Raw genomic sequence first — 27,778 nt, forward strand, 5'->3', positions numbered from 1 at the left:
CCCCTCCATCTCCCAGATCCTACATCACAGAGCTGTTAACACTGCAATAAACGAGACCCCCACTCCGTGCCCTCCCAGGCAGCTCAGAGCCCCCAAGGTCTGGGATTTCACCCCCATTCCGGGGGCAGGGCGCACTTTTCCACAGCTACATCTGCGCTGCGAGCGGGTTCCCGGCTGTGACAGCCCCGGTGCAGACGGGGCTGAGCTTCCAGCTGGCTCCGTTCCCTCCGCAAACAGATGCAGCTCCTAGAGCAGGGTCTGATTTATTCAGCGGGAGTCTCGCACATTAAGTGTAGTTAAGTCTGAAAACAAATCTAATGACTTTAAAATAAATAGCCAACAGAGGACTTGAAACTAAAATTCCTCCTTCCTCTGACACCCGCCATATAAACAATAATAATTATATAAAACCGTGTCTAACACATGACTACACAAGGCTCTGGTGACCAAGAAAAGCACACGCTGCTTGTCAGACATAATTGCACATTTGGTTTTTCAATTATTTCTTGTCAAGATCCAGAGCCCACCATCTGAATGCTGACATTAATTACTGGGAAGTAGTTAGTTTTACAGTGGCATTCTGGAGGCTCCCAACGCTCACCCCGAGGCTCCCAGTGCTGTTCCCACACTGCCCTCCCGTCCCACCAACCCCTCCAGGACTGTCACACACTCACACCACTGGGGGACACCCAATCTGGTCCACCATGTGCAGAAGGGGCTCCTGAAGAAGCTTCAAGGAACTCTCGAGTGAACATCAGCAAGGGAATGGATCCCCAGCAGTGTGCTCACCCATGGGATGGGGCCAGACCCTGTCCATGCTGGGCCCCCAGCACAGGAAAGACGTGGAGTTGTTGGAATGAGTCCAGAGGAGGCCACTAAGTTGATCAGAGGGCTGGAGCCCCTCTGCTCTGGAGTCAGGCTGGGAGAGCTGAGGGGGTTCACCTGGAGAAGGATCCAGGGAGACCTGAGAGCCCCTTGCAGGGCCTAAAGGGGCTCCAGGAGAGCTGGAGAGGGACTGGGGACAAGGGATGGAGGGACAGGACACAGGGAATGGCTTCCCACTGCCAGAGGGCAGGGTTAGATGGGATATTGAGAAGAAATTCTTCCCAGTGAGGATGGGCAGGCCCTGGCACAGCTTGGGCAGAGAAGCTGTGGCTGCCCCTGGATCCCTGGAAGTGTCCAAGGCCAGGCTGGATGGGGCTTGGAGCAACCTGGGCTGGTGGAAGGTGTCCCTGCCCATGGCAGGGTGGAACAAGACAATCTTTAAGGTCCCTTCCCACCCAGACCCTCCCGTGATTCCATGAATTTCAGAGCCCATGTCACCGACTCATCCATCTTCCAGCCGAGTCCCCTCCCAGCCCCCCTGAGCACCCGACTCTTGGCATCACACTCCAACACATCAGTGCCCATCATGCAAGGAAAAATCCTGCCTTTTATTGGCTTTTAATTTGCTGCCTTTTAATATTGTTGACTGTCTCTTTTTACCTTGCAAAAGGAAGAAAGAAGCCTCTGATCTACCTTTTCTGGAGTGTTCAAAAACACGCACAGCTTTGTCAGGTTGTCTCTTAGTTGTCATCTTCTCCAAGGCAAACAGCTCTTCCTGCTCCCTTAAAGGAAGGGCTTTTTTTTCTGTGCTCCTAAGAATTCTCTTCACCTTTTAAAATTTTGCATTGCTGAGCATTCAGTGAGGTGCAGGAGCCACACAAAGTTAATGGGGGAGGAGAATAGAGAGTGCTCTGACACTACGAACTCTCAGCTGCACACACTGACCCATGATCTTCCAAAGGCAAAACCAGGCCCAGCAGAGCTGGGGGTGGTGAGATCATAAACCCCTGTGCCTCCAGAGCCATCAACATTTACTTGAAAGAGAATAAAATCAATTTAGTACAAGAAAAAAATAAAAATAGGATCAACTCAGTACTATGGTCAACACTTAAGATCAAGCATGATATAGTGAAAAAAAAGACAGTTGCAAAAAGATAGTCCTGGCAACTTTATTTTGATTATAGTATTATATTTGTACTGATATTAATTGTTAAAAGTCCTGGAAACTTCACTTGATTCTATTCTATTCTATTCTATTCTATTCTATTCTATTCTATTCTATTCTATTCTATTCTATTCTATTCTAATATTTTTACTGATATTAATTGTTAACAGTTTCCTCAATAGCTAGCAATTAGAGCGGGTTTCAAGCAACAATTCTGAAAAACATCTCCATGCATTGACAACCTCACAAGTTTAGTCAAAGACTCATTTCAACCTTCAACCACTGATACAGCTCTCTTGAAATACTACATTTTGATTCTGTTCTATTATTTCTAAACAGAATTGGACATTTCCCTTTCTTTGACCACCTTTTGTTCAGTCAGAGAGATGACAAAGTGGGTTTTGCTTCCCCTTTTCTCCAAGAGAAAAGCGATGAGCAGCCCCACACTCCTCTGGGCGTACAAAGGGCCAGGGACAAGGGCAGGGATTTATCCCACACTGCTGGGAGCTCCATCCCTGCCCTGGGCAAGGGAATTGCTCACACCAGGAGGGTGCTCGGCCCCAGGGGCACCCCCGGGCAGGGAGGATGCCCACAGGGACACCCCGAAGGATCAGCTGCCACAGGAGGGGTGAAATCCTCCAGTGAGAGCTGCACAACTGAGTTAGAGCTGGAATACAGAATGCAGGGCAAGGAAGTGATGCCTGTGCTTTCCTTCCAGCACTTTGTTGAGGTTAGTTCCCAGCATCCCAAGAGCCAGCACTGCTGGAGCACCCTGAGGAGTCCCCCCAAACTGGGGAAGGGAACTTTTCCTCTGTGACAGACACCCAGTGCTCCCAGAGGTGTTCAGTGCCAGTGCCACCCGAGCAGAACAGCGGCAGGAATGAGGGTGTTCCATCCTGACACAGCACTGGCAGAGCCAGGGCAGTGGGCAGGGAGCACTCATGGTGGGAACACTCGAACCAGGCAGGGACTGAGCATGTTCAGCAGCAGGAGGCAGGGAGAGGATCCACACCAGAGTCTGGAGATCAGAACAGAGCAGGCTTTTAACGTGGAAGGACCTGTTGCACCTGAGGAACAAAACTTCTGCAGAGCTTTCAAGTCCCTGGAGGGGACAGGAGGGTGGCCCAGCATGTGGAGAGATGGTGCCACTGGAGGTGCAAAGGGGAGGACACAAAGTGCCCTTGAGCTGAAGAAGGTCAGCAGAGCTGAGAGGAGCACTGAAGCTCACTGGTGCTCACTGGTGCTCACTGTGCTCCTGCTGTGCTGCCAAGGGCAGTGGGTGCCCAGGACAAAGCCTCCTGTCCCCCCAGGGTCAGCTCCACAAACTGCCCTGGGCAGGGGAGTGGTGATGAGTCCCGCAGTGGTGAGTGGCAAACCCGGTCTGGGTGCCCCAGGTTGGTCCTGCTCCTCACAGATCACACTGATGCACAGACAGGGCTCCTGCCACCCTGTCCCAGTGTCACCTGTGCCTCTGGGGCTGCCCACACAGCTGTGCCCCTCGTGAGGGAAGGGGTGGCAGGAGATGCTGCCAGGACAGGGTGCAGCCCCCACACCACACACAGCAGCCAAGGTGGCTCTGCTTTGCTGTTGTCTGTTGTCCCCCTTCCACCCTGACGTGACCCACAGACATGCCCTGAGTGCTCAGCACTCCCCCCACAGCTGTGCATCATCCCACCACGTGATGGCACCTCTGATTTTCCCACCATCATCTCCAGCTCTTACATTTCCACGCTTCCTTACAGCCACTCCCCAGGTCACACACTCCTCTCCCTGGTGCTTCCTCAGTGTTGTTCCAGTTTCCAGCCTGTCATCTCTCACCTCTTATCTGGTTTTACCACAAAATCTTTTAAACCTGGGAGCTCAGTTTGCCACTTGGCTTATGGATGGCAAACAATCCAGGATTGGCTTCGAGCACTCGTGAGACCAGGTAAATCCTACTGCCACCAAAGCCACACTTTGCTCTCAGCCCCACCACTGCCCCAGCGGAAACCCAACCAGAAGGAATTTGTGCCTGGCCAAGGAAGGAAATGGGCCCCTTATTCCACACTTTCACAGCTCTGGAGTGACTCCATCGAGTAAAGAGATGGAGAGAGACCAAGAAGCACCATCTCCAGGGTATCCCAGCAAGGTCAGACATCCCACAGCATCAGCAGGAGATGGAGAAGCCACAGCTCAGGGCAGACCCACCTCAGCATGTCCCTCTCCAGGACTGGGAGCAGCAGAGACACCCCTTAGCAGGATCAGAGGGGGCTGGGGTGGTGGGACAGCCCTCTCCTCTCCTCCTACATGAGCAGGAGGGTCCACGCCCAACCAAACACGGCCCAAGGTCTCCATCCAAGAGCCTCATCCTGCCATGGCCTGTGCACTCAGCTGTGCCACCTCACACCACACACAAACCACCTCTTCTTGCAGCCCCCCAGGCCAGAACGATCCCTCCCACATCCCTGTTTAGGGAAACCCAAACATGGCAGTACAGACCTGAGCTCGGACAGCTCCCACTCATCCCTGTCCTGCAGTCACCCTTCCCCACCCCAGCTCAGAGATGGAGAACCACATCCAAGCAGGGCCACATCCACCCACCACATCCCAGCCCAGCAGAGAAGACCATCCCTACCTGCTGGAAGAGCTCCTCTGCCCGCTGCTGCTGCTCTCGTCGGCCTAAGACACCAAAAGAAAAGGCTGGTTAGGTTGAGAAGGACGAGGCTGCTCTGCAGAACCCTCCAGCTCCAAGCACCGGAGCTTTTCCACGCTGAGTTACACACACGGGTGGGACCCACAGGGCCCTTAACCCTGGGCTGTGGGACACTGGGGAAGGGTTCCAGCCCCAGCCCCTCCACGGAGGCACCTCCCGAACCAATTCCCTCCAGTGGCTCCTGCACAACCAAAGTCTAACGGGACGATCCCTCCCGTGCAAAACCAGGCCATTTTCAGGGGGGAAATAAGGCAGAAACAGCCAAATTCCAGGCTGTGCCCAAGCCCTGGGCTGGAGGGGCAGCCCAGCCACCTCCCTTCGTTAGGAACCCATGTTCCTAATGAGCCCCTCCAGGCCACAGGGGCTGAGCAGGGAGGGCCCGGGGTCTCCTCCTGCCTCCTTCCCCGGCTCACTGATGAGTCTTCCTTGGAAAGACAATATTATTCCAAACCCAGAAATTTTATTTCTGAATTTGTGCAAATACAAGTTAAAAGATATTAGCTGCATTTCACATTTTGTGCAAATGGCAGAAACAGGCAATTCATGTGCAGCAGGATGGGGGCCAGCCAACGATTTCGATAAAATAAACCCTTTTTTAATTTAAATGCTAATGCACTGAATTAAAATTTAATAACTGAGGAAATTGAAAAGCCGAGCAGGAATATTGGAAATAAATCCAAGCAGAAACAGCTGAAATTAAAAATTCTAGAGAGTGGGAGGATAGCAGCTAAGCTGTCTTATATGATTACATTTTTTTTTTTTTTTTTTTTTTTCAGAACGAAAGGGGGAAGGAAAAAAATCCTATCTTTGGCTGGCTGTAGGGCAGTAAATCGAGAGTGCTGTGATTTATTGCTCAATTTTCCTGAGGGAAAAAGGCTTTCTTTCATGCTGAAATATTTCATAAATTTCAAGCCAGCATAAATTCTTAATTTAAAAGTTATGGAGGTCACATTTAGTGCACTGGTGCAATTCTGAAATCTTAAAGGAATAGCAACCAAAAAAATTGCAATTTGATTTTATTTTTTTTAATTCTTCATGTAAAATTTTCTTCAAAGGGATTCTCCAAGTTACACAAAGCAGAAACACATCCCGGCTTCTGAAAGGATATGAAATCCACTGGAAATGAAGAGATAAAAATCTAATTCAATTACAAAAAGGTATTTTTTTATTATGATGATGATTATTATTATTATTGTGAGCCACTTGAGGAATTTCTGTTAAAAAATTTCCTCCCTCCATTGCCTGGGAAAAGCCAGAAGGGAGGAGCTGACAATGTAATTGCTTCTGTTAGATCTCCAATCTTTTGTGAGCACTGATATGTTCATTTGTTATACAGCTGTTCAGCTACAGAAAGGATGTCAGAGCACCCATAATTCAAAGCAATCAATCAAAAATTAATGATTTGTCATGCTTACACAATGGAAAAAAAAAAAAAAAAAAAAAAAGCTTTATGGGTTCCTGCAACTGGTAGATTGCTCAAACCTTCGGGGCATTTTCTAGAAGATTAGATCTGTGTGTACAAAAAAAGGGGGAAAAAAGCGGGGAAAGGAGACTTCATAGAGCCAGGGCAGAAACCTTGTGGGGTGTTGGGGCCTCAGAATCCCCCAGAGATGGAGCCCATTACAATTCCTGTCTGTTTGGAGTTTGTGCACAGCCCAACCTTGCAGGTCACCCAGAGCCACATCCCCGACCACAGGGACCTTGGCCAGGCTCCTGTCATTAGAACTCCATGGGAAAACAACCCGCCAAATCAGAGAACCATGGAATATCCTGAGCTGGAATCCCATCCAGTCCAACCCCTGGCCCTGCACAGACACCCCAACAATCCCACCCTGTCCCTGAGAGGATCATCCAAACCCTCCTGGAGCTCTGGCAGCCTTGGGGCTGTGCCCACTGCCCTGGGGAGCCTGTTCAGTGCCAACCACCCTCTGGGTCACCAGGCCTGGTGCTCATGGAAGGCACCAAATCCCGAGGACAAAGCCCAGGGCACATCCTGGGCCCTGCCTGAACATCCCCCCGGCACCTCCCCACTAAATATTCCCAAAAATGAAAATATTCCTGTTTGGGAAGCACAGAGCCAACCTCAACTGCAGAAAACTCTCTGAGATTGCAAAGTCATTGTCATTCGTCCTCCACACAAGCAAGACCTTCTTCCCACACCCCCAGATTTTGGGTGCCCCCTGTGCAGGATCACAGGCCCCGTGCCCCCCCAGCCGTGTCCCGTGCTGGGTTTCCCTCCCGGTCACACCCCTGTGTTTGGCTGTGCCTTCGCTCTGATTTACCTCCCACCCAACCCCCCTCTGCATGGCATCCATTTCATGAGGGTCCTTTTCAGATCTGCATTTGGGGTTGAGAGAATGAATTGCTGGGAATAAGTGATGTGGGGACCCGACCATCCCCGCCCACTGCACGGGCCCTTCTGGGACCGACACAGTACTTTATTATTTACTTCCAGTTTTTCTTACCTTCCCCACTCTGCCCTGCCTGACTTCTCTGTATTTTTTATTCTTACTTACAATCCAATTATTTTGCTTTTTGACCTCTTCCCATCAGCGATTTGTGGCCTCTGCTCTCTCAGGACACAGCCCAGCCCAGCACAAAGGACACGACCTGTGTGCAGGGCACGGCCAGGGAGGTACAGCAGGGACCCCGCCAGTGCTGGGGAGTTTCCTCAGCAGCAAAGCCGAGGAAAACCTTTTTTATAAGAAAAAGAGAGAGAAAAAAGGCCCCACAAGAGGTAAGAGCTCTCAGTCTAGATGGTTTCCCACATCCAGGATGCTCCTGAAGATGATCCATTAGAGCTGGACACCAAGTCTGGACGAGATCAGATCTACCTGTCCAACAGGTTTCTGGATGCTGAAATAAGCCCATCCATGGAATCCCACACTGGTTTGGGTTGGAAGGGACCTTGAAGATCCTCTTGCCCCAGCCTCCACTAAATTCTGAGCCTGTGCAGGATGTTATCCCAACACAGTCTTCAGGATGAACTGGTCCAGCACCAAACCTGCACCTGCACATTGTAATGGTCTCCTGGTAAAACAGGCCATGGATCAGGAGCAAACTCCCTTCCCCCTCCTCTTACCCTTTGCTGCTGCAGAGCTTTTGTCAGGAGTTGGTGTGGCCTATTTAAGGTGTGTAAACAAAACACAGGAAAAAGTGTCAGTGATCCAGTAGCAGAAGGGGCAAGTTCTGCATGGAAATATGGTTCACTTGAGTTTTCTACTCTAGAACATGATGACGTATTCAAGATTGAAGTTCTCCACGGATGTGGAAAGACATTCTCACCAAAAGTTCCACCAGGACACAGCTTCACATGCTGTTCCAGTTCCCAAACATGCAATTATCGGACAACTTTGTCAGGAACAGCTCAGTTTAGTTCAGCACCCAGTGCAGCAAACCCCAGCCCATCCTCAGGCTGCAGGATGATTTAATCCCAGATCTCCAGCACCTGTGGTCCTTGAGACCACATGTCCATCCAGAGCATGGGAAGATCATTTCCTCTGATTGTACGTGGTACGTGCAGGTGGAAAAGCCCAATGAGGAAGGGCCAGGGTGTTCTCCTGAAACTTTGCAAAATAAACACAATCACAAGTTTAATACAGAGGAAATATTTCAGCCAAGTGGGTATGGGCTGATCCATGTGAGCCATCTGCTGTCCCTCAGCTCTCTGTGCAAACACCCCCCTGGGTGTCTCTGACCCTCAGCAGTCACAGAGCAAATCCCAGAAACAACCCTGAAACCAAAGACTGCAGACTGGGATCAGTGGTGGTGACGCTGGTGTGGGGCTGGAGAAGGACCTGCTGGAATTCCTCGGGGCATCCTGGGCAAGGGGCACCTCAGTGTTCAGCAGAACATCCCCAAGCCATGGTGGCACCACCCTCTCCTCTAGGCCACCACCCCACCTGAAAGGCCACCTCCTCATCCTCCACTGGGGGGGATGGGAAACCCACTTTGGCTTTCCTTCAGCACAGGGAAAAACTGGGAGATGTGCACACGTGTCTTTGAAAATCCAGCTGAAATAAGCTTTACACAATTATTTTGCAGGAAGTCCACTGGGAATCCAATGTTGAGGGTTGCTGCTGCCTTTGGCAGGCCATGCTAATTATCACAGAACCCCAGATTGGTTTGGGTTGGAGGGACCTCAAAGCTCATCCCATCCCACCCCCTGCCATGGGCAGGGACACCTTCCACCAGCCCAGGTTGCTCCAAGCCCCGTCCAGCCTGGCCTTGGACACTTCCAGGGATGGGACAGCCACAGCTTCTCTGGACAACCTGTGCCAGGGCCTGCCCACCCTCACAGGGAGGAATTCCTTCCCAGCATCCCATCTAACCCTGCCCTCTGGCAGTGGGAAGCCATTCCCTGTGTCCTGTCCCTCCATCCCTTGTCCCCAGTCCCTCTCCAGCTCTCTTGAAGCATCAGCAAGTCAAAGGGGTGAAATCACCACTTAACCAGGATGTGCTGAAATGGGGCAGAGCAACTTCCAACACAGTAACATCTTTGGGAAGGGGGAACAGAAATCTCCTGTGCTCCCATTTACCCAAGTAATTATTTAGGGAATTTCTTCATTCCTAGTTGGAAAAGCAGAGGTGCAGAGTTTGCATCTACCAGCAAGGGAGGAGGCCAGACTGGGGACACTGAAACACAGGCTGGAGAATCAGTCACATAATCTCCCCCATAAAATCATTTACAATTTAAAATATGATTCCTAAAGTCGCTTTTGTACGTACTGGGTACATTTAAGGTAGTTTTGTTTAACTAACGCTAGTAAATATCTTTTAAATTAAAATGTTCGAGAGCAGAATGTGGTTTCAGGCCATATGCTCCTGACTCAAGTCATAAGCAAGAAGCAAATCATGTGATAAATAAGAAATGTATCAGTCAACATCTCCTAATAGAATAAAGTGTCAAAAATAGGGGTCCAAGCAGATGTACAAGTGACCCGAGAAGTCCGTGTTTATCAAGGGGGCTTCAATATATTGGGAAAAGATCCCCAATGTTTTAACAGTTACAGTAAAACAAAAAGTGACTAAGAGCAACAAAAATGTTAAATGATATTTCAGTTGATTTAAGCACAGGCTTGCTGCCTGATCAATTAAACTATGACTAAAAACAAGTATTCAAATGGCTTGGATTTGCATCCACAGACACCACGCTCCGATCTGCTCCCACCACCACCAGGGGACAGGGGTGCTGGGACCTCCCCCTGCCACTGCCCCAGTCCTCCCCAGGGGGAAAACGGGTTTAAATCCCTTTATTTCTTTATTCAGACACAGCTACCCCCCATGATTGGCCTCCAGCTCCATCCCTAGGGCAGATGTCCCTAATTCTGCCTGGGGGTGGCAGGAGGAGCAGACCCCGCTCACCCCAGCTCCTCTCCCACAGCACCTTCCCTCTCCACTCTGCAAAAAGGGATGAGTTGTTTGTTTTACCTGAGGAAAAAAAAACCCTCATCCCACCCCCTGCTTTCCCCAAACACCTTCCCAGAAACAGCTGAATAATTTTAGTTGAAACACAAAACACACACTCAGTTTTTTAAGGAGCCAGCAGAGCCCAGCGTGGAAAATTTCACCCCAAATAATTAAAATCTGGCAAAGAGAGAAGCAACTGAAAACAGGTCTGACACAGGAATGTGCCATAAAAATAACTGCAGGCCTGCTACCTGCACTGTCTGCTGTTATTAACTTCAGAGCCACAGAAAATGCAGGAAGTGCTTTTTTTATTTTGCCTTTTTTTTTCTCTTTAAACAAAGGGCAAGACACTGGCAGTTTCCTATTTAATTTTTATTAAATAGGAAGGGGGAAAAAGCAGCCCTGCATGGCACCCAAACATCTGCAGAGCACAAGGACCCATAGATATTCCCATGCCCCTTTTTAATTTGGATTTTTGCTTCCTCCTGCCAGCAGAGCAGATGCTGAGGAGCCCCAAACCCCAGTGTGGCACCACCGGTCCCTGCATCACCCTCGTGTTCTTCACACCCCTCCCAACCCAGCGACATCCCCCAAAGCTTATAAAGAGAAGGAAACCACACTGATGGGTGAGATGAGCAGGAGCTGTGCCTGAGTGCTCAGAACCACAGAATCATGGAATCGTTAAGGTTGGAAAAGCCCTCCAAGATCATCCATCCAATCATTCCCCCAGCACTGCCAAGGCCACCACTAACCCACATCCCTGAGTGCCACATCCACACCTGAACACTTCCAGGGATGGTGACTCCACCACTGCCCTGGGCAGCTGTGCCAGTGCCTTTCCATAAAGAGCTGTTCCCTGATATCCAACCTGAACCTCCCCTGGCACATCCCCTGCGGGAAGGACAACGATCTCTGATGCTTCAGGCTTGTCCCCTCCCCATCCTTTGCCAATCCCCAAGGGCTGTCTCCAAAAGGGATGAATTTTCCACGAGGGAAACAAGTCCTTGGGCAGAGGAATGTGTTGCCTATTTCCTCAGCTGCAACTTCTCCTCAAGAAACAACAAAAACAATAATAACAAAAAATATCTGCAGGGAGGAAATGGAAGCTCTGCCCGAGGCATCCTCCCGGTTTCATGGCCAGCCCAGCCCAGGCAGTGAGGGTTCCCCAGCCCCCAAAAACCATCGTGGGGTCTGCAAACACCCCCTGTCCTGACCATGGGGCAACACCACCAAGAGCCAGGGAGGGGAGGCTGGAGGCAGCTTTAGAAAACAGCATCAAAATTCCTTGTGAGTGTCCCAGGGAATCTCGCCCCTGCACTCAGCTGCTGCCTGCCGTGGGAAAAGCCAGTGCCGAGGTCAGAGCTTGTTCCTGCAGCGAGGGGGGAAACCCGATGGTAAAAAACAAATCTGAGAGGTTTGAAGCGTCAGAGATGAGCCCAGGGGAGGGTTTGCTGCTTGAGGTCAGCAGGAGACAAAGGCAGCGAGTCCCATCCCGGCCGAAGAAGCGCCTGCGGCTCCCGCCAAGCCAGGGACAGGGATGATGGAGGCACTGATGATTTACACCCCAAAAATGGTACAAACCAAACCTGCCAGGGGCACACCAGGGATGTTCAACACCTCCACTGCCAGAGACAGGGGACACCTGTGACACAATGGCACCAAACCATCTCCCACCCATGTGGAGACCAGAGATCGTGTCTGAGCTCCATCACAGGTGCGGGAAGGTCTCCAGGGTGAGAGGAAGCTGCTCATTTTCTCCCAGTCACACCCATCACTTAGGCCAAGCTTTGGAAAGAGGTCCTTTGATGTTGATATTTCCCAGGTTCCCTCCTGGGAGGGTGCTGAGGTGACTGTGATCTGCAGGGACATGAGCTGTTCCCAGCACTGCTGTTGGACACACAGAGCGTGCCAGCGCTGGGTTCCTGGGGACACAGGAATGTCCCTCCCCACGAGGTGGCTGTGACACCCCCTGTCTGAGCAGACCCGAGCTCACAAGGTTACTGAGCCCCTCCACCACCCTGACACACGCACATGAACAGCTGCTGGAGATTCTGCTCGGCCTAAACAGAAATCAGAGCGGTTTCTAGATGGGAACACATCATCACCCAAGCTTGGCCACTTCCCCTTCCTGCGGGTGCCCAACATCCCAAACAGGACACGTGTCAGGGAGGCCTGAAGCCAGAGAACATCATCCCTGACAGCACCACAGGCACAGCCACCCAGGACCTTGCACTGAGAGCAACTGCAAGGATGGAGGAGGTGCTCTGGCCCCCAGTCCAGCTGTCCCAGCTGAAGGCAGAGCTGTCCTCCAGTCCCACCCACGGAGCTGTGAGTGACCCCCTCTCCAGTGCCCTTCCCTGTGGTACTGGGGATAATTAACAGCTTCTCACCACTCACCTTCTGCAGTTCCCAGGCACCAGGTGCCTCCCAAACACTAATTAGCAACAAACACTAATGACAAACCCATCCCTGCTCAGCCCAACACAAAGGTCAAGCAGGAGCAAGGGGTCTCACTGGAGAAGCCAAGATGGGAATGGTCCCCTCTGCTCTCACAGTGACACCCTCCCTCTGCTGATTTCAATTCTCTTTGTATAGGCAGAAGAATTATTTTTATTTTAACTTCTTTTTAGGTTGTCTTTTCGCTTGGTCTTGCAAACTGGGTTCCCTGAGGCTTCTCCCCACATTCTCATCTGGGACAGAGAAAGTTGCAGCATGGAGGTAAGAACTAAAGGAAGACAAATACTAATGATTAAAAATCACAATTGAAGTCTAGCCATTATTCTCATTCCATTTCATTGGATTTACTTCTTGTCTAGGTTATTATCTTCCCATTTTATAATCATTTACCACCTTGGGTATGCTGCCTGCATCCACCTCATCGCTGAGTTGTCTCAGGAACTCGGAATTACAAGTCCTTTTAAAGAGTTTTAAACAGAAGAGGTGGAATTTCTGCTGGAAGAGGCACACGTGGGACTGAAACCTCGGTGAAAACACCCAAATCAGTGAGGCAGGGAAGAATCCCCCAGGGGCTGGCCAGGAGCTGAGCCCCCCCAGGAGCTGAGCCCCCCCAGGAGCTGAACTGAGCCCCACCAGGAGATGAGCTGAGCCCCACCTGGAGCTGAACTGAGCCCCCTCCAGGAGCTGAACTGAGCCCCTCAGGAGCTGAACTGAGCCCCACCAGGGCTCTGCCCTCCTGAAATGGAAAAGCCTCACCCATGAGGGCCCCCTGTGCCTCCATCCCTCCCCACTCCCACTGACTCCCCTCACTCCAGGTAGCTGCAGACATGTTTAAGGGCTGTGAGCAGTTGCCTCTGAGTCAAGGGAATATTCATGGCAGTAATTTTATGAACTTGCTGAAAGTACTGGCAGAATTTGTGCTTTGAATTTCAATTTTTCTCCCCTGGCAGCCCAGGGAGATTCAAGTAGCACACGCCAGCAGAAGTAACCAGAGAAAGGGAACATTAAATAAATTTTAACCTAAAACTACAAATGTTCAAGCCAGTATGAAAAAGCTACAACCTCATGTACCTTTGTTTTTTTTCCCGAAACAGTCATGAAATTAAAATTATGAATAAATCAATGCAGCAAATTGGTCTGGATTTAAAGAGTTACTCCTTGATTATAAGCAACTGAAAAGTAATCAAAATATTGTTTCCATCTCCTGTTGCTCAGTGCTCTCCTTACTCCATTCTTTATGAGAAAAATAATCAAATTGAGGGTGAAGAGGAGAAAAGGCATTACTGATTCCTTCTGAACTCTCAGGTTATAAGAGCTGGGAAATAAAGAGTGACCGGGCAAAACAACAGAATTATGTGCATGGAGCAGTTGTTTACAGCTGGTATGAGTTTCCCAGCAAAAGAAACAGCTGGAAATATTTTCAAAGAATAAATGTATATGGAATGAAACCTTGGGGGGCAGGAAGGTATTGTTATTTTTTACTTGGGGGAGGGGAAAACAAAAAGGGGTGAAGGAGCCATAGGGGAGCATTTCAGAAATCCAGCCCATTTTTCCAGGCTTCCAATTTCACAGGAAACTCTCAGGAAATCAATTTTTTAAAAAATCCCATTTTACAGGCAGTTTTCCAAGAGGATAAAACAAACATATCTAACAAGCTACAAGTGCACACAGGGGGAAAAAATGACAACAGGACTTATTTACTCATTTACTCAGGGAACCCCCCCCTGTTACTACAGAAGTCTAACACGGTTTGTTGGGGTGCTGTGAGTGGGAACATCTCCTGCCTTTGCCTTGGAACACCTGACAGCCCCACTGCACGGCATTCCCAAGGCAGGAACCCCCAGGAACCATCCACCTGAGCAGCTCCAGCCCTTCCCAGCTGCAGGGTCACAGGATGGGTGGGAAAGACCTGAAAGTTGAGTTTCAGAGGAACCACCTGACGAGTGGAGAGGGCTGGGAGAACAGGCAGGGGCTGCGTCCTGAGCTCAGCCCCAGCAATGGGGGCACCAGGGCAAGGGGGGGGTCCCTCCTCTACTCCATCTCACATGGAGCACTGCACCCAGCTCGGTGTCCTTGGCACAGGAAAGATGTGGAGCAAATCCAGAGGAGACCCTGGAGATGCTGCCAGGGCTGGAGCCCCTCTGCTCTGGAGCCAGGCTGGGAGAGCTGGGGGGGTTCACCTGGAGAAGAGAAGGATCCAGGGAGACCTGAGAGCCCCTTGCAGGGCTTAAAGGGCTCCAGGAGAGCTGGAGAGGGACTGGGGACAAGGGATGGAGGGACAGGACAAGGGGAATGGCTTCCCACTGCCAGAGGGCAGGGAGAGATGGGATGTTGGGAAGGAATTCCTCCCTGTGAGGGTGGGCAGGCCCTGGCACAGGTTGCCCAGAGAAGCTGTGGCTGCCCCTGGATCCCTGGAAGTGTCCAAGGCCAGGCTGGACGGGGCTTGGAGCAACCTGGGCTGGTGGAAGGTGTCCCTGCCCACGGCAGGAGTGGAACCAAATGATCTTTAAGGTTCCTTCCAACCCAAACCATTCTGTGACTTGATGATTCTCTCACCACAGTTCAGCTGACAGGAGACAACCTGAGAAACCACCTGATCTTGAACACAAACCGTTTAATCTACCCCAAAACAAGCCTGTGCAGCCCCAGCACGAGCAGGGCCTCGTGGTGGTTGGGGATGTGTGGAGGCAGAGCCCCCAGGCTGCAGAGCTCAGCATGGCTTGGCCAAAGCAAAAGCAAAGCTTAAAAACAAACCCAGCTGATGTCAAGAGCATCTCAGAGGGCAGGGCACTGGTGGGACAAACCTCAGCCCCAGGGTGGTGGATCCCAGAGCACGAGGAGCAGGTGAGGAAGCACCTCCTGGAAGAGGCTTCCACAGGGCTCAAACTTTGCCCTTTAAACCTGAACAGAACCTGTCCCAGAGGAACTGCTCCAGCTCAAGGTTAAGTCATCTGGGTTTCAGTGGGAGCAATGTGATCCATGGGCAGAACTGTACATTTCGGAGTTGGTTTCACATCTTTTTGTGGTGAATTTTGAGGAATGCTTTGGGTCCCTCCATAACCGACAGCACTGCAGAGATGCAAGGACAATGTTCAGCTTAAATCTGAGATAAATTATGAAAAATTAAACATCTGAAAAATACACTCCAAGGCAGAAAATTAGATCTAGAATTTTAGAAAAGCCTAATTTGATAAATATCACAGCGAGACCCTGTTAGGAACAGCACCATGAGGAGGTTCAGCCTCGGCCAAGAGTCCCCTCCAAGGTTGGCACACAAGACTCCTCCCAGTGACAGTGGGAAGGGCTGTCCACTTGGAAAATATAAATTTTATCCTTATAAAATATGAATTTTATTCTTATTAAAAAGATCTCTTGTCATTTAAAAACAGGCTGTGGCATTGAAACTAAGACATTCTCCAGTGGGAGGGTAACTGTGGGACCTCATCTTCTTCCCCAGTTTCGTATGATTGGCTTGTTTAAAAAGCATGAAATGGTGGCAATTTTACTATGGAAAGGGAAAAAAAAAGTCAAACCACATTGTTCTAAAAGTAAGAAGGGGGGAGGCACACAAAGCTGGGTAATTTCTTCAAACTTAAAAAAGAGCAGTAATTACAGGGGGGAAATTCAGAAAGAATTTAGTCTGCCTGGCTCCCTCAAAAACCAAAAAAATAAGAAAAAAAGTAAGAAAAAATACTAAAAAGGGAAAAAAGAGAAGGAAGGGGAGGAAATGAAGTTGGGGAAAGAGCAGGCTGAAAGTAGAATTCTTAGAAATTCTGCTTGCAAAATAACTCCCATCAGCCAACCACAAATCCTATAAATATCACCAGATCGACTTCCTGAGCCGATCTAAATCAACAATAAACAAACAAACCTCCAAGATTTAAAAAAAAAAAAAAAAAAAAGACAAAAAATAAATAAATCAAACTAAAAACCAGACCAAAAAAAACCTGTAAAGCTGCTGCTCTGCCCAAGGGCGGATGGCTTTGCCAGATTCGTAGGAACGATGGGGATTTGGGAAGTGAGGGGACAGCCAGTGTTTCCTGGGTCCAGTGAACCTGTGAAGGAGGGATCCTGCTGAGACAACCCAAACACTGCCCAGGGGCAGAGGGATGGGGACCCTCAGCCCTCCCCCAGAGCTCCTCAAACCCACGGCCCTGGGAGAGCGGGATGTGCCCCTGCACCACCAACCCGCACTGTCCTCACTCCCAAACTGCCAGCTCTGAGCAACTGCTTGGGTAAAACACTGAGGTTTAATATGTTTGCAGGGGACAAACATCCCCAAAACCCAACTGGCACGGCCTGCAATTCCCCAGCTTTCCTGGAGCTGAAACAAATGAGGGCCCAGAGCTGCAGGGAGATGATTTTCAGCCCAAAGTGCAGCTACAGCGACAGCGACCACTGCGAGGATCAGTGTCATCCTGCTGCACCACTCACACAGCAGAATGTGACACTCATCTTCAAAAAATGGAAGTGACACAATCTCTGACATTTAAAATTTTCTGATTCACACAGGCAAAATACATCCTATTTATTTTTTTAAGCGAGAACTGTAAGATGTGCTCACAATCTAAATGAAGCACTTATAAGCCTCAGATTCTGCTTGAGCCTATGCAACCCAGAGAGATATTCCTTATTTTCTGCACAACATCAAAAATTAGAATCAATCTATTAATCTTCCAGTTCAACCTGAGTGGGAATTTTTTCAGTTTTTCAGAGGTTTGAGAAAACCAAAAATATCCATTATTTGCACAGCCCGGCAGAGAGGACAGATTTGTCTTGGAAAACCTCCAATGTGATGCAAAAAAGGTACAAATGTTCTTACAGGATCCCTTTTAGGGTTGAATTTTGCGGGCAGCATCATGAGTCCTCTGCCAGTCCGCAGGGCAGGAGCTGCTGCAAATCCCGAGAGAGAAAAGCCAGGTGCAGTTGTCTCCCCAAAATTCTGCTGCAGCCCTGGGTCATGTTGAAGGATGGCACAGAAATCTCTAAGTGCCAATGCCCAATTCCCAAATGGAATGTGAGGTTCCTGGCAGGGCCAGTTGGGCCTCCAAGTTGAGAAAGGAGCAACGAACCCACTGAAAAGGATGTGTGGTCCTTTGGGAAAAAAAAATCAGGCCAAGGGCTCTTTCCTCCTCCAGATGCCTCCAGAAACCCTCTGGACATCAGGCCCAGTCCAGCTGAGCACCAACTGGAGGAGATGCTGGACTGGGAAAAGATGAGGTGTGCCAGATTCCACAGGCTCTTCCATCAGAAAAGAAAAACTGATGCTCCCCTACACTTCATCACAGAGAGTTATCCCCCTTGGGGCTTTACGTCACACTCAGCTCATGGATAACCTCAGCAGCAGCCAGGGATGTTTTCTGGATGGGTTGTTTTGTACCCAAGGAACGTGGTTATCACTGATTTTGGGACTGGCTGGAAGCACAGCATCTCCACTGAATTACTCTACTGAGCACCTGGGAAATTTCCTCAGCCCAAGAATTGTCTTCTGCATATAAAACTCACAGGGATTATTAAAACCACGTGACAGTTCAGAGCACGTGTATAAAATCCCAGGAGATACATACTGAGGACTGTCCTCCAATCACCAAATTCCATCCTGGGTGAGGGACATCTGCTTTGATGCTCTTTGCCTCCACATGGTCCTAAACACAAAGGAGGGCACAGGATGCTCCTGAGTTTAGGGGAGGGTCTCTGGGGAGAGACACAGCCCCCCAGGCAGGGGCAGGAAGGGGGTTCAGGGGGAGCTGCACCACTGCAAACACTCAAGGACATCTTGTTTTAGTGAAATGGCAACTTAAATAGGGCACCCCCAGTTCTTCAAAAATGCCATACGTCACTGTATGTATGTGACACATACTGTGACACATCCCTGAAGGGGTGGGCAGACACCCCAGGCTGGGGTTTCAGGGGGGTTTTCCAACCTAAATGGTTCCATGATTATATATTGATTACCAAGTCATACAATAGATGCTACTCAAACAAGAGCAACACCCTGCCTTCCATCCAATTCCTTCCCTTCCTTATCTACCATTTATTGTACAGACAGAAGGCCAATATCCAGTGACTTACACTCTCTTCTTTTGCCAGCTGAAACCCCAAAACTCCTTTCCTAAGGTGGACCATCTCCTACACATTGAGAATGATTCAGACAGCTTCTAGTTCCTGCCCCAGTGGTTTCAAAGCAGACCACCTTTCCAAAAATGGAGAATTCTTATTAACTAATGGTTATTTATTCATGCAGTGAAGCTGAACTATAAGCTGCCTTCTCCCTCAAGTTAACAGAAGCTCCAGTCCATGAACCCACAGGTCCAGGTGCCCACTGCCCTCCTGGTGGGCAGTGTCAGCAGAGTGGGTTCTGCAGGGGAATATCTGTGATATAACCCACACCAATCCCTCTGGTGACTGGTGAACACGTCAGCCAGCACACGGCAGGTCATCAAAGCCCCTGAAGAAACCATTGTCTGAATGTTTCTCTCCCTGCCCCCAGAAATCTGGGTGTCACACCACGGCCAGTGTGAGCAGACACAGCACACAACCCTGCTGGCTCTGCTCAGGGATCCCAGATGCTTCAGCTCAGGTTATCCCTCCCTCCTTCTCTTAAGAAACATAAATATTAATTGTCTTGTGTCCACCCTAAATATCCAGGAAAGAGGATCAAGCTGGTGCTCCTCACTAGATGTAGATGGTCACTGTCACCTGCACCCTGAGGCAGGATCCACAAACATGGGCCAAGCTGCTGGAATGGCTCCTCCACCGGGAGTGGGCAAAGGAGAGTGAAGGTGAACACACAGCCCAGAAAACCAACCACATCCTGGGCTGCTCCCACAGCGTAGGCAGCAGGGGAGGGGGGATTCTGCACCTCTGAGAGCCCACCTGCAGAGCTGCTTCCAGCTCTGATGTCCAACAGCACAGGAAGGACATGGAGCTGCTGGATGAGTCCAGAGGAGGCCACGGAAATGCTGCCAGGGCTGGAGCCCCTCTGCTCTGGAGCCAGGCTGGGAGAGCTGGGGGGGTTCACCTGGAGTAGAGAAGGATCCAAGGAGACTTCATCGTGGCTTTTCAGTGGGTAAAGAAGCTTGTCAGAAAACTGGGGACAGAGTTTTTAACAGGGCCTGTAGTGACAGGACAAGGGGTGATGGTTTTAGACTAAAACAGAGAAGATTTAGATTGTATACAAGGAAGAAGTTTTTTTCCAATAAGGGTGGTAAAACACACAGGTGGCCCAGAGAAGCTGTGACTGCCCCATCCCTGCAAACATTCAAGGCCAGGTTGGACAGGGCTCTGAGCACTCTGATCTAGGGGAAGGTGCCCCTGTCCTGGCAGGGGTGCTGGAACGAGATGGACTTTAAAGGTCCCTTCCCAAACTGTTCTATCCTGATTCTATCCCATTCTGCCAAGGACAGCAGTGCCCACAGTGCCTGTGCAGCACCACCAGTCCCTCCCCCCTTATCCCCAGAAAGTCAGGTCCCAGCCCAGCACTGGGTTCCCCAGCAAGACCCACAATGCCAAAGCAGCTCCTCAGCTCCGAGCTCGGAGGGGCTTCACACAACTTTGTGCCTCGCAGGCAGATTTTTGTGGCCATTGTGAGCTCTGCACAAACCACAGCAGTGATCCTGCTCTGATCCTGCTCCCTGCCACGAGGGCACAGCCAGCCTCCAGCCCTGCCCCGGCACAGCCCCGCAGCAATAATTCCATCAGCGTTCCTCTCCAGCTCGATTTGCCGCTCGCACAGACGGAGCAGCAGACTCAGAATTGGTCTCTGGTGACTAATTGCTGAGGTAATAAAAAAAAGAAAACCCTATCAGGCCACAGCTATGCCGGCCCTATGTTGCAATATGAAGTGGACATACTCTGGAGTCTCCTGGGATCCCCCGAAATTCGCAGCCGAAGAGGGTTCAGGAAAAGGACATTCAGAAGGTAAAACCCCACGGTGCCCGTGAGGCTCTTAAACGTGACCTCCAGGCTCCCCTGCAGCCTCTAATGGGCCAACTCTGCACTCTGCACAAATTATCACGAGTATCAAAAATATCTTTACAACAGAGCTTTTATTTCCATATATTTGAAGCTGCTTTCCCCTTTTGTTTCTTCTCTAAACCGGTTAAAATGAGCATTAAGGGATATAATTATGTTGTTAGCTTAATTGCCTACTTAAAGCAGAATCTACAGGGGTTTAATGCAAGATTTGAAAAGGGGGGGAAAAAAGGAAATTGGGATATTAATGGATACAATTTTAAAAATGAACCTCTTCTGGGGAAAAGTGAGTTTGGGGCATGGGATGGAGAGTGCAGGGGGAGGAGGTGGAATCAGCCCCCCATCGGTTTCTGTTGCAAGGTTTTGTCAAAATGCAAATTGTTGGCCCATCCCTTCTCCAGCAGTCTAATTTTGGAGAATTTGACCTAATTAATCATTAACCACCACACACAAAAAAAGTATCCCTCCTTCAGTTTGAAACCTTAACGCTATTATTGGCATGACACACTTAGGCTGGGGAGAGGGGCTGGGATCTGGTACGTGCCCGGTGATGCGGGGACAGGTCCAGCTGGGAACACCCCTGCTCCCAAATCACCATTTTCCACGGGCAGAGGAGCACAAACAGGATGAGGGGAGAAGAAAACTGGTGCCCAACCCTTATTGTGACAACTGCTGTCTGGAGTCACTGCCACATGCTGAGGCAGAAGGACACTCATCGTCCCTCCAAGCCGACCCATCCTGTCCCACCAGGCTCCTGCACGGACCCGCTTTTGTATTTGCTTAGAAACACTAAACTAACTCCTCAAAGCTTTCTCAAAGCCTTGCTTAACTATTATGCCAGACCCAAGAAAAGCACAGGCCAAAGCCTGTTGACAGGCAGAGCAGGAGCTTTCAGAGGCTGAAGCACCAGCCACATGTTGTAAATGGTCCCACCACTTCCCTGGTGTCCCCAAAGGTGGCTCTGGATGGGGAGAGACTTTTAAGGCATCAGCAGAAGTGCTGTTCAGTGTCCTAAATGCCTCTAAATTTCTCCTGTCTTCACACAGAGTCACCGTGGCTGGTGCTGTCTCTGATGTCCTGGCAACTGAGACGCCGCTTTTTGAGCGCTGTTGGTCCCCTCTGAGTTAAACCCTACAGAGTTAACTTTGCCAGCAGCAGAGCTTGTCAGTCCCAGAATTAAGCTCAGCCCTGCTCTGTTCCACTTTCCCTTCCCTGGTCCCACTGCTCAGTTGGTCAGAGCTTGGTGTTAATAATGCCATAGTGGTGGGTTTGATCCCCATACTTGAGAGAGTTCACTTCAGAGCTGAACTTGATGATACTTGTGGGTCCCTCCCAACCCAGAATGTTCTGTGATTCTGTAACCTGCACAGCTCCAACCAGAGCTAAACCTGATTTCTGCAGGTTTTTCATGACCTTCCCCCTGCCCAGCATTCACCACAGAGCTGGGACATGTGGAGGACACAAAATTTAAGGGAAAACCCCGTCACCAATGAACCAGCAAAGGAAAATGTTCATGAAAATTCAATAAATACAGATGGGAAACACCATTCTGCCCTTGCAGAGATGGAGCAAACCTTCCTCCACAGTGTTTGTTCTGTTCTCCCAGAGAAAGAAACAAAATGCTGATGGCAAAAGAGATGCTTTCCATCCAAACTGAGAACCCTCTTGAGGTCTTGTCCCTTACCCTGGCTCCCAAAAGCTTTTATATAAAATTTTGAAATATTTAAGAAAACTTTTTATTTATTTATTCTTTTATTATGTTATACAAATAGCAAATACTCAGAGTGCTATTTCAAATACTGTTATATAACATATTTAGTTACTACATAATATAGTATAATATATATTATATATAATATTATATATCTAACACATATTAAATATATATATATATATATATATATATATATATATAAAAAAAAAATACAGTATATTTGAAACCTTTAAGGAAACTATTTCCTGTGATAAGCAGCTGCTTCCCTCCAGCCCTTTGCCAACCCTGCACAGAGATTTTGGAGGCTGGTGGTGTTTGATGTGTCCGCACAAGGGAACATCTCACAATCCTTGGGTGAATTATTGGTGAACTCGAAAAAAAACCTGCAGAATTAATACATTTCAGGGTCTCCTTGGAAACACAGAGGGAACGTGCATTGTTCCAAAGTTCGCTGTTATTAGCAGGAATATGTACAGCACAAATTAAGGACTTCAGAGGAGAAGCCACCTTGGATCGTTTGATTAATACAGTAAGTACTTCCTATACCAACATAAGTGGATTTCAAACAACTTGAACTCAACATAATTAGACAGATTAATAAAGCACCAGAATTAAGGCATTAGGTTGAAAGGAAAAACGTGAAAGAACATGGAAATTAGCAGATAAAGTGAGAGAAGGTAAACAAGGGGATGCATCAACCGACAGGCTCGTAAATCCTGGGGAGTCCGACTGACCATGGTCACCCAGCAAACAGCACCATCAAATAATTCCAGGATTAAAAGCCCACACTGGAAACCTAACCCTATACATCAAAACCACACTGAAAAAATAACACTGTTGCACAATCAAAAAGTCCGAAACTGCCAAAATTTGGGTGGATTCCACCCAGTTCAATGTGCCACCAGCTCCGTGCTCTGACACAGCCCTGAGATGGTGAACACAGGTCACTTCTTCCACGGGACCCTCAACCCGTCCAGCACACGTGTGATTCAGAAAAAAAAACGAAAATAAAGGGGAAAAAGAAAATATCCAACTGCCACCCTGACCTGGTGGGAGCTGCGTGATCAGTCCAATGACTCTGCAACGTTGGTGAATAATACTTTTTTTAATTTAGAACCAGAATTTTTAGAGTATTTTCTGGAAATTATCATTATTTTCTTTCTTTTGGTTGTTTTTTTACCCCCCTCTCATACTTCCATTTTCCTTCCCACCTGGGTTTGGGCACTGTGGGGACCCCAGGACCACAGGAGGGATGCTCTGCTCAGCCCCTCAGCCCCAGCTGAGCATTCACAGTATTCATGTTCTGAGGTTAAAAACCTGCCTGGATTTGGGTGTTTTTCCACAGGGCCACATCCCTGAAATACAAAATGTTCTCTCAGTTTCCCACTTGACACCCAGCAGAGGTTTCCTCCTTCCCTGAAGGAAAGTGCTCAGCGATGGTGCCAGCCCCGAACTGGCCACCTGAGCCTGGTGGGTCATTCAACCACGTGAAATGGGGGATGAGGTTATGGTGGGAAGGCTTCAAACTCACAAAAACTCCTAAAGGTAAGGAAAAGGCAAAAGGTCCCCTCTAAAGACTCGGAAAAGCCGGGTTCCTCCCTACCCCCATTAATTTTTTGGGCTCAAAGGTGAGCAAACCCACCTTCCTCTGAACCCATTCATCAGCCAAGGCAGGAGCTCTTACTGCGACTTCTCCACACAAATCTCCCCCTCAGGCAGGCACCTGGCTTGGGAAATCTCGGTCCAAACACTTATAAAAGTTTTGGCAGAGTTCTAAAGAGTCAAAAGCAGGGGCTGGTTGAGATGGGCAATGCTCATCGTGGCACCACTGCCAGCTCCGCCCCGGGGAGGCACAGGCCAAAATGAAAAATAAAATAAAAAACTAGTTAAAAAAAAAAAAAAAAAAAAACCCACAGCTGAATGAGTCATTGTTCGTCAGAGGAGAGGAGGAATCAGGATTTTTTTTTTGTTTGTTTGGAGGGGGTGGTGCGTTCGAGATACTGGAGGAAGAAAGGTTGTTTTGTTTTGCTTTGTTTTACAGCGATACCACAGGAAAAGTCTTGTGTGGAGATTAAGTAGAGCTATTAATGAGGAGCAAAATGGCCCTCAGGGCCAGGACTGGCCAATTCCCGGGGCAGGGACACGGGGAGGGTTATGGCACACAAAAATAGATGGGCCCTCCCATCACCAGCCAGCACCGGGATCCCTGCAGCTGATCCTGCGGGCACCCAGAGCTGGAACAGCACCCAAAACCAGAGTGGAGACCCAAAACCAGAGTAGGAATGGGTGCCAGAGCAGCACCCAGAGCTGGAACAGCACCCAGAGCTGGAACAGCACCCAAAACCAGAGTAGGAATGGGTGCCAGAGCAGCACCCAGAGCTGGAACAGCATCTGGCACCAGAGCAGGTACCAACCAGCAGAGTAGGAACCCAGTGCCAAAATAGCACCTTACACTGGAGCAGGAACACACTGCCAAGGCAGCAACCAGCACCAGAGTGGGCACCCAGTGCCAGAACAGGAAAGGGCACCAGAGCAGGAACCCTGCACCAGAGGAGCACCCAGAGTCACTGCAGCATCCAGTGCCAGAGAGGATATGCAGGAGTGGGCACCCAGCACCAGAGCATCACTGAGCACCAGAGCACCACCCAACCATCACAGCAGGCACCCAGCACTGGAGCAACACCCAGCACTGGCACAGACCCTCCCAGGCACTCATCCCCAGCCTCCTCCCGTGCCTTCAGCCAGAACACACAGCCCAACCAAACTGGGGCTGCCCAGGTGAGTGGTTCATTCCAGATGAACCATCTGCAGCAGCACCAGCAACACGTGGCAGCGAGGATGGAACAGCTGGTGGGAGCGGGAATGGCACAAACCAACTCCAAACCAGCCTTTTCACTGCTGTTTGTAGGATTTTTTATCCTTTTTTTTTTGATGACATGAAGAAGAAATAACATCAATGAATCATGGCCACATCACGTGCCCATGACCCTGCCGAGTCACCAGCAACTCCCACTCATTTACTTTTCAAACAGAACTAGGAAATAAATCTAAAAGCATCTCCAAGCCGTGTCCTTCTCAGCACTGCTGTCAGAGAACAGAAAGCAAAGGCTTTTGGGCAGTGAGGAGGTCGGGAAGAATTTAAACAACCAGCCCTGGTGCAAACCCACACCCCAGCACTGCTGTCCCCTTGTGCCCTGCCACCAGTTCCACTCCCAGGAGCCACCACACAGGTGCTCTGCAAATCCCATCCCACGCGCCAGCACGCTGGAATTTTGGGAAAGCCTTCAATGCCTCAAGCTCATAAAGTCTTACACTCAAAAAAAAAAAAAAAAATTAAAGAAAACACTTAAGGCTTTATATGGGCTTTTTCTGGTAGTTCCTATTTAGCAAATATACTAAAATAAGTGACCAGGAGCTTCACCCCTGTGGAAGATCCATCTACTGAGCCACTCACATCTGGATTTCTTGGCTGATACTGGAGATGGAAGTGCAGGGCTGTTTGGAGGAGAAACCCCTGCTGTGCCTGATAGGAGAGGAGAGGGCCCTGCTCCTGTCCCTGTCCTTGGCCCTATCCTAGTACAGGCCACCTTGGGGACCCCGAGCACACCAAGAGTGGATCCTCTCCCAGCAGCTCTTGCTGGCACCACAGGAATGCCAATGTCATGAGTGGTGTCCTTCCTTATAACGAGAGAATTAAACATAAAACATTAACAGTAAATTTCTTGACCTACACAAGGAGAACTTCCCACAGCTGATGACGCTGTAAAAAAGGCCGTGGAGCCAGCACTGCTCACCATTACATTATTTTAAATTTCCTCTTGCACTGGCACCAATAACCTGCATTTTAAGGTCACCTTACAACAGTTTGTGAAACATTTTGAATAAAAATGGTGATTTTTCCCCTTTTTTTTTCCTTTTTTTTTAAAGAACCATTTCTGTGGCACATCACGAGCTTGATTTTGTTTTGATTTTTTTTGTTTTCGAGGGGAACTAATCTATCCAGCCTCCCTCCAAAGGCAGCAGTAGTTAAGCCCGTGCTAATAGAAGTGCAAATCAAGCCCGGGCCAAGCGACATAATTGCTTTCCAGACGGTGAATGTGCCACTGATGGCGCAGCCCATCTGCTGAGCAAACCAGTGCAACAACTGCTCCAATTTTATTTTTTTTTTTCCAAGCAAAGGTGCAGCAACAAACCCACAAAATAAGGTTTCGCTTCCAGCAGCCAGCGCCTCCGAGCCATTTTTATAATCCTTGTTTTTCTTAGATTATCCCAGTGTGGTTTTCCCCCCGTTTCCTTGTTGAGCACTATTTAACCAGCACAAAGTCTGCAATCATTAAACCACGCGACACGGAGCCGACTGGTCAGCCAGAAATGGCCGAGAGCAGCAGCCAGGCATTGCTGAAATAACTGCTTTGGTGGTAAATGATAAAAATAAAATGGCCTTTGGAGGCTGTAATTTGAAGGAGCTGCTGCGTGGGGGCTCTGGGGGTTTGGCACAGGAGGGTGGCTGAGCTGCTCCGGGTCCCACCACACACCTCTGCACCCTCTGAGACACTCACAGAACAGTCTGAGCTGAAAGGGACCCACAAAGATCATCCAACTCTGAATTGAACTGATGCCACAGCCTTGGCATTACTGGTACCATGCTCTAACCAGCTGAGCCAAGCCGCTGCCATCAGGATGCACGCACACCTATAACAAACACACAGTTACAAGCACTTTTTAGCAATAACCAATTTATTTAATAAATTTAAAAAAACAAACTGCTTGGGAGGCCTGGGCCTCCAAGCTGGAGTTTCTCTCCCTTGCAAGAAGCAGAATTGCAAGGAGCAAAGTCTGGCTTTAAATTAAAAACTCCAAGTTAAGGCATACATGCATTCTCCTCCATCCACCTGCCGATGTGCCGGGGACCAGGGCAGCATCCCAGGAGCCACCACCTGAGGCTCAGCTCTACAATTTCTCCAATTCCTGTCACATTCAGACTCTCTCAATCTGCAGAGAGGGCCAGGGTGGATTTTGGAAGGAGGATGGATAAACCCAGTCGCGGTGGTGCAGCCCGAGCGCTGCTCAGGATGCAGGATGAGCACCAGGACGTGCTCCCTTGGCTCAGGTTCAGCTCCCTGCTCGCCCCTGGCACTTACCCAGTCAAGCCATGAGCAGTCACAGGCAATCATTAACCAGGGAGGCCAGCAGGTCTGAGTCCACACACCTGCCCTGCTGGGGAAAGTCAGGTGAAAGGACACCCTGAAGGAACCAGCAGCACTCACCAGGCTCCGATTTAGCGATAAAGGGCCCATTCCCATGGAAAAACCCCAGCCAGCACATGCAAAGCAAAACCATGCTGCCTTCTCCTGAATTTAAAAGATGTGCTGGAAGCAAGAAGTGAGCACTGGCATGACCAGTGCCCCTGACTTGGTTACTGTCCCTGTGCCATGGCTGAGCATTCTCCCCCCGTGGCTTCCCCTACACCAGCACAGCTCACAGGACAAGCTGCATCTCCCCTTTCATTAGGGATTCACAAATCAGCTTGTTGGTATTTGCA

The 27,778-nt window shown here is 49.4% G+C and overlaps 1 protein-coding gene across 1 annotated transcript in view; it reads right to left on the reverse strand.

Moving 5' to 3' along the window:
• Positions 1–18,842, reverse strand: part of ZNF618 (zinc finger protein 618) — a 110,571-nt gene extending 91,729 nt beyond the window's left edge. The window contains exons 1-3 of the mRNA XM_027896888.1: positions 18,832–18,842; positions 6,442–6,452; positions 4,605–4,648 (exon numbers count right to left, since the gene is read on the reverse strand). Coding sequence (XP_027752689.1) covers positions 4,605–4,648; positions 6,442–6,444 — 47 coding nt within the window. The 5' untranslated portion in view covers positions 6,445–6,452; positions 18,832–18,842. The remainder of the gene's footprint in view (positions 1–4,604; positions 4,649–6,441; positions 6,453–18,831) is intronic.
• Between the last annotated feature and the right edge of the window lie 8,936 nt (positions 18,843–27,778).

The sequence above is a fragment of the Empidonax traillii genome, unplaced genomic scaffold (assembly GCF_003031625.1).
Source record: "Empidonax traillii isolate 1590-97213 ecotype Southwest subspecies unplaced genomic scaffold, ASM303162v1 scaffold520:size1094406, whole genome shotgun sequence".
Lineage (NCBI taxonomy): Eukaryota > Metazoa > Chordata > Aves > Passeriformes > Tyrannidae > Empidonax > Empidonax traillii.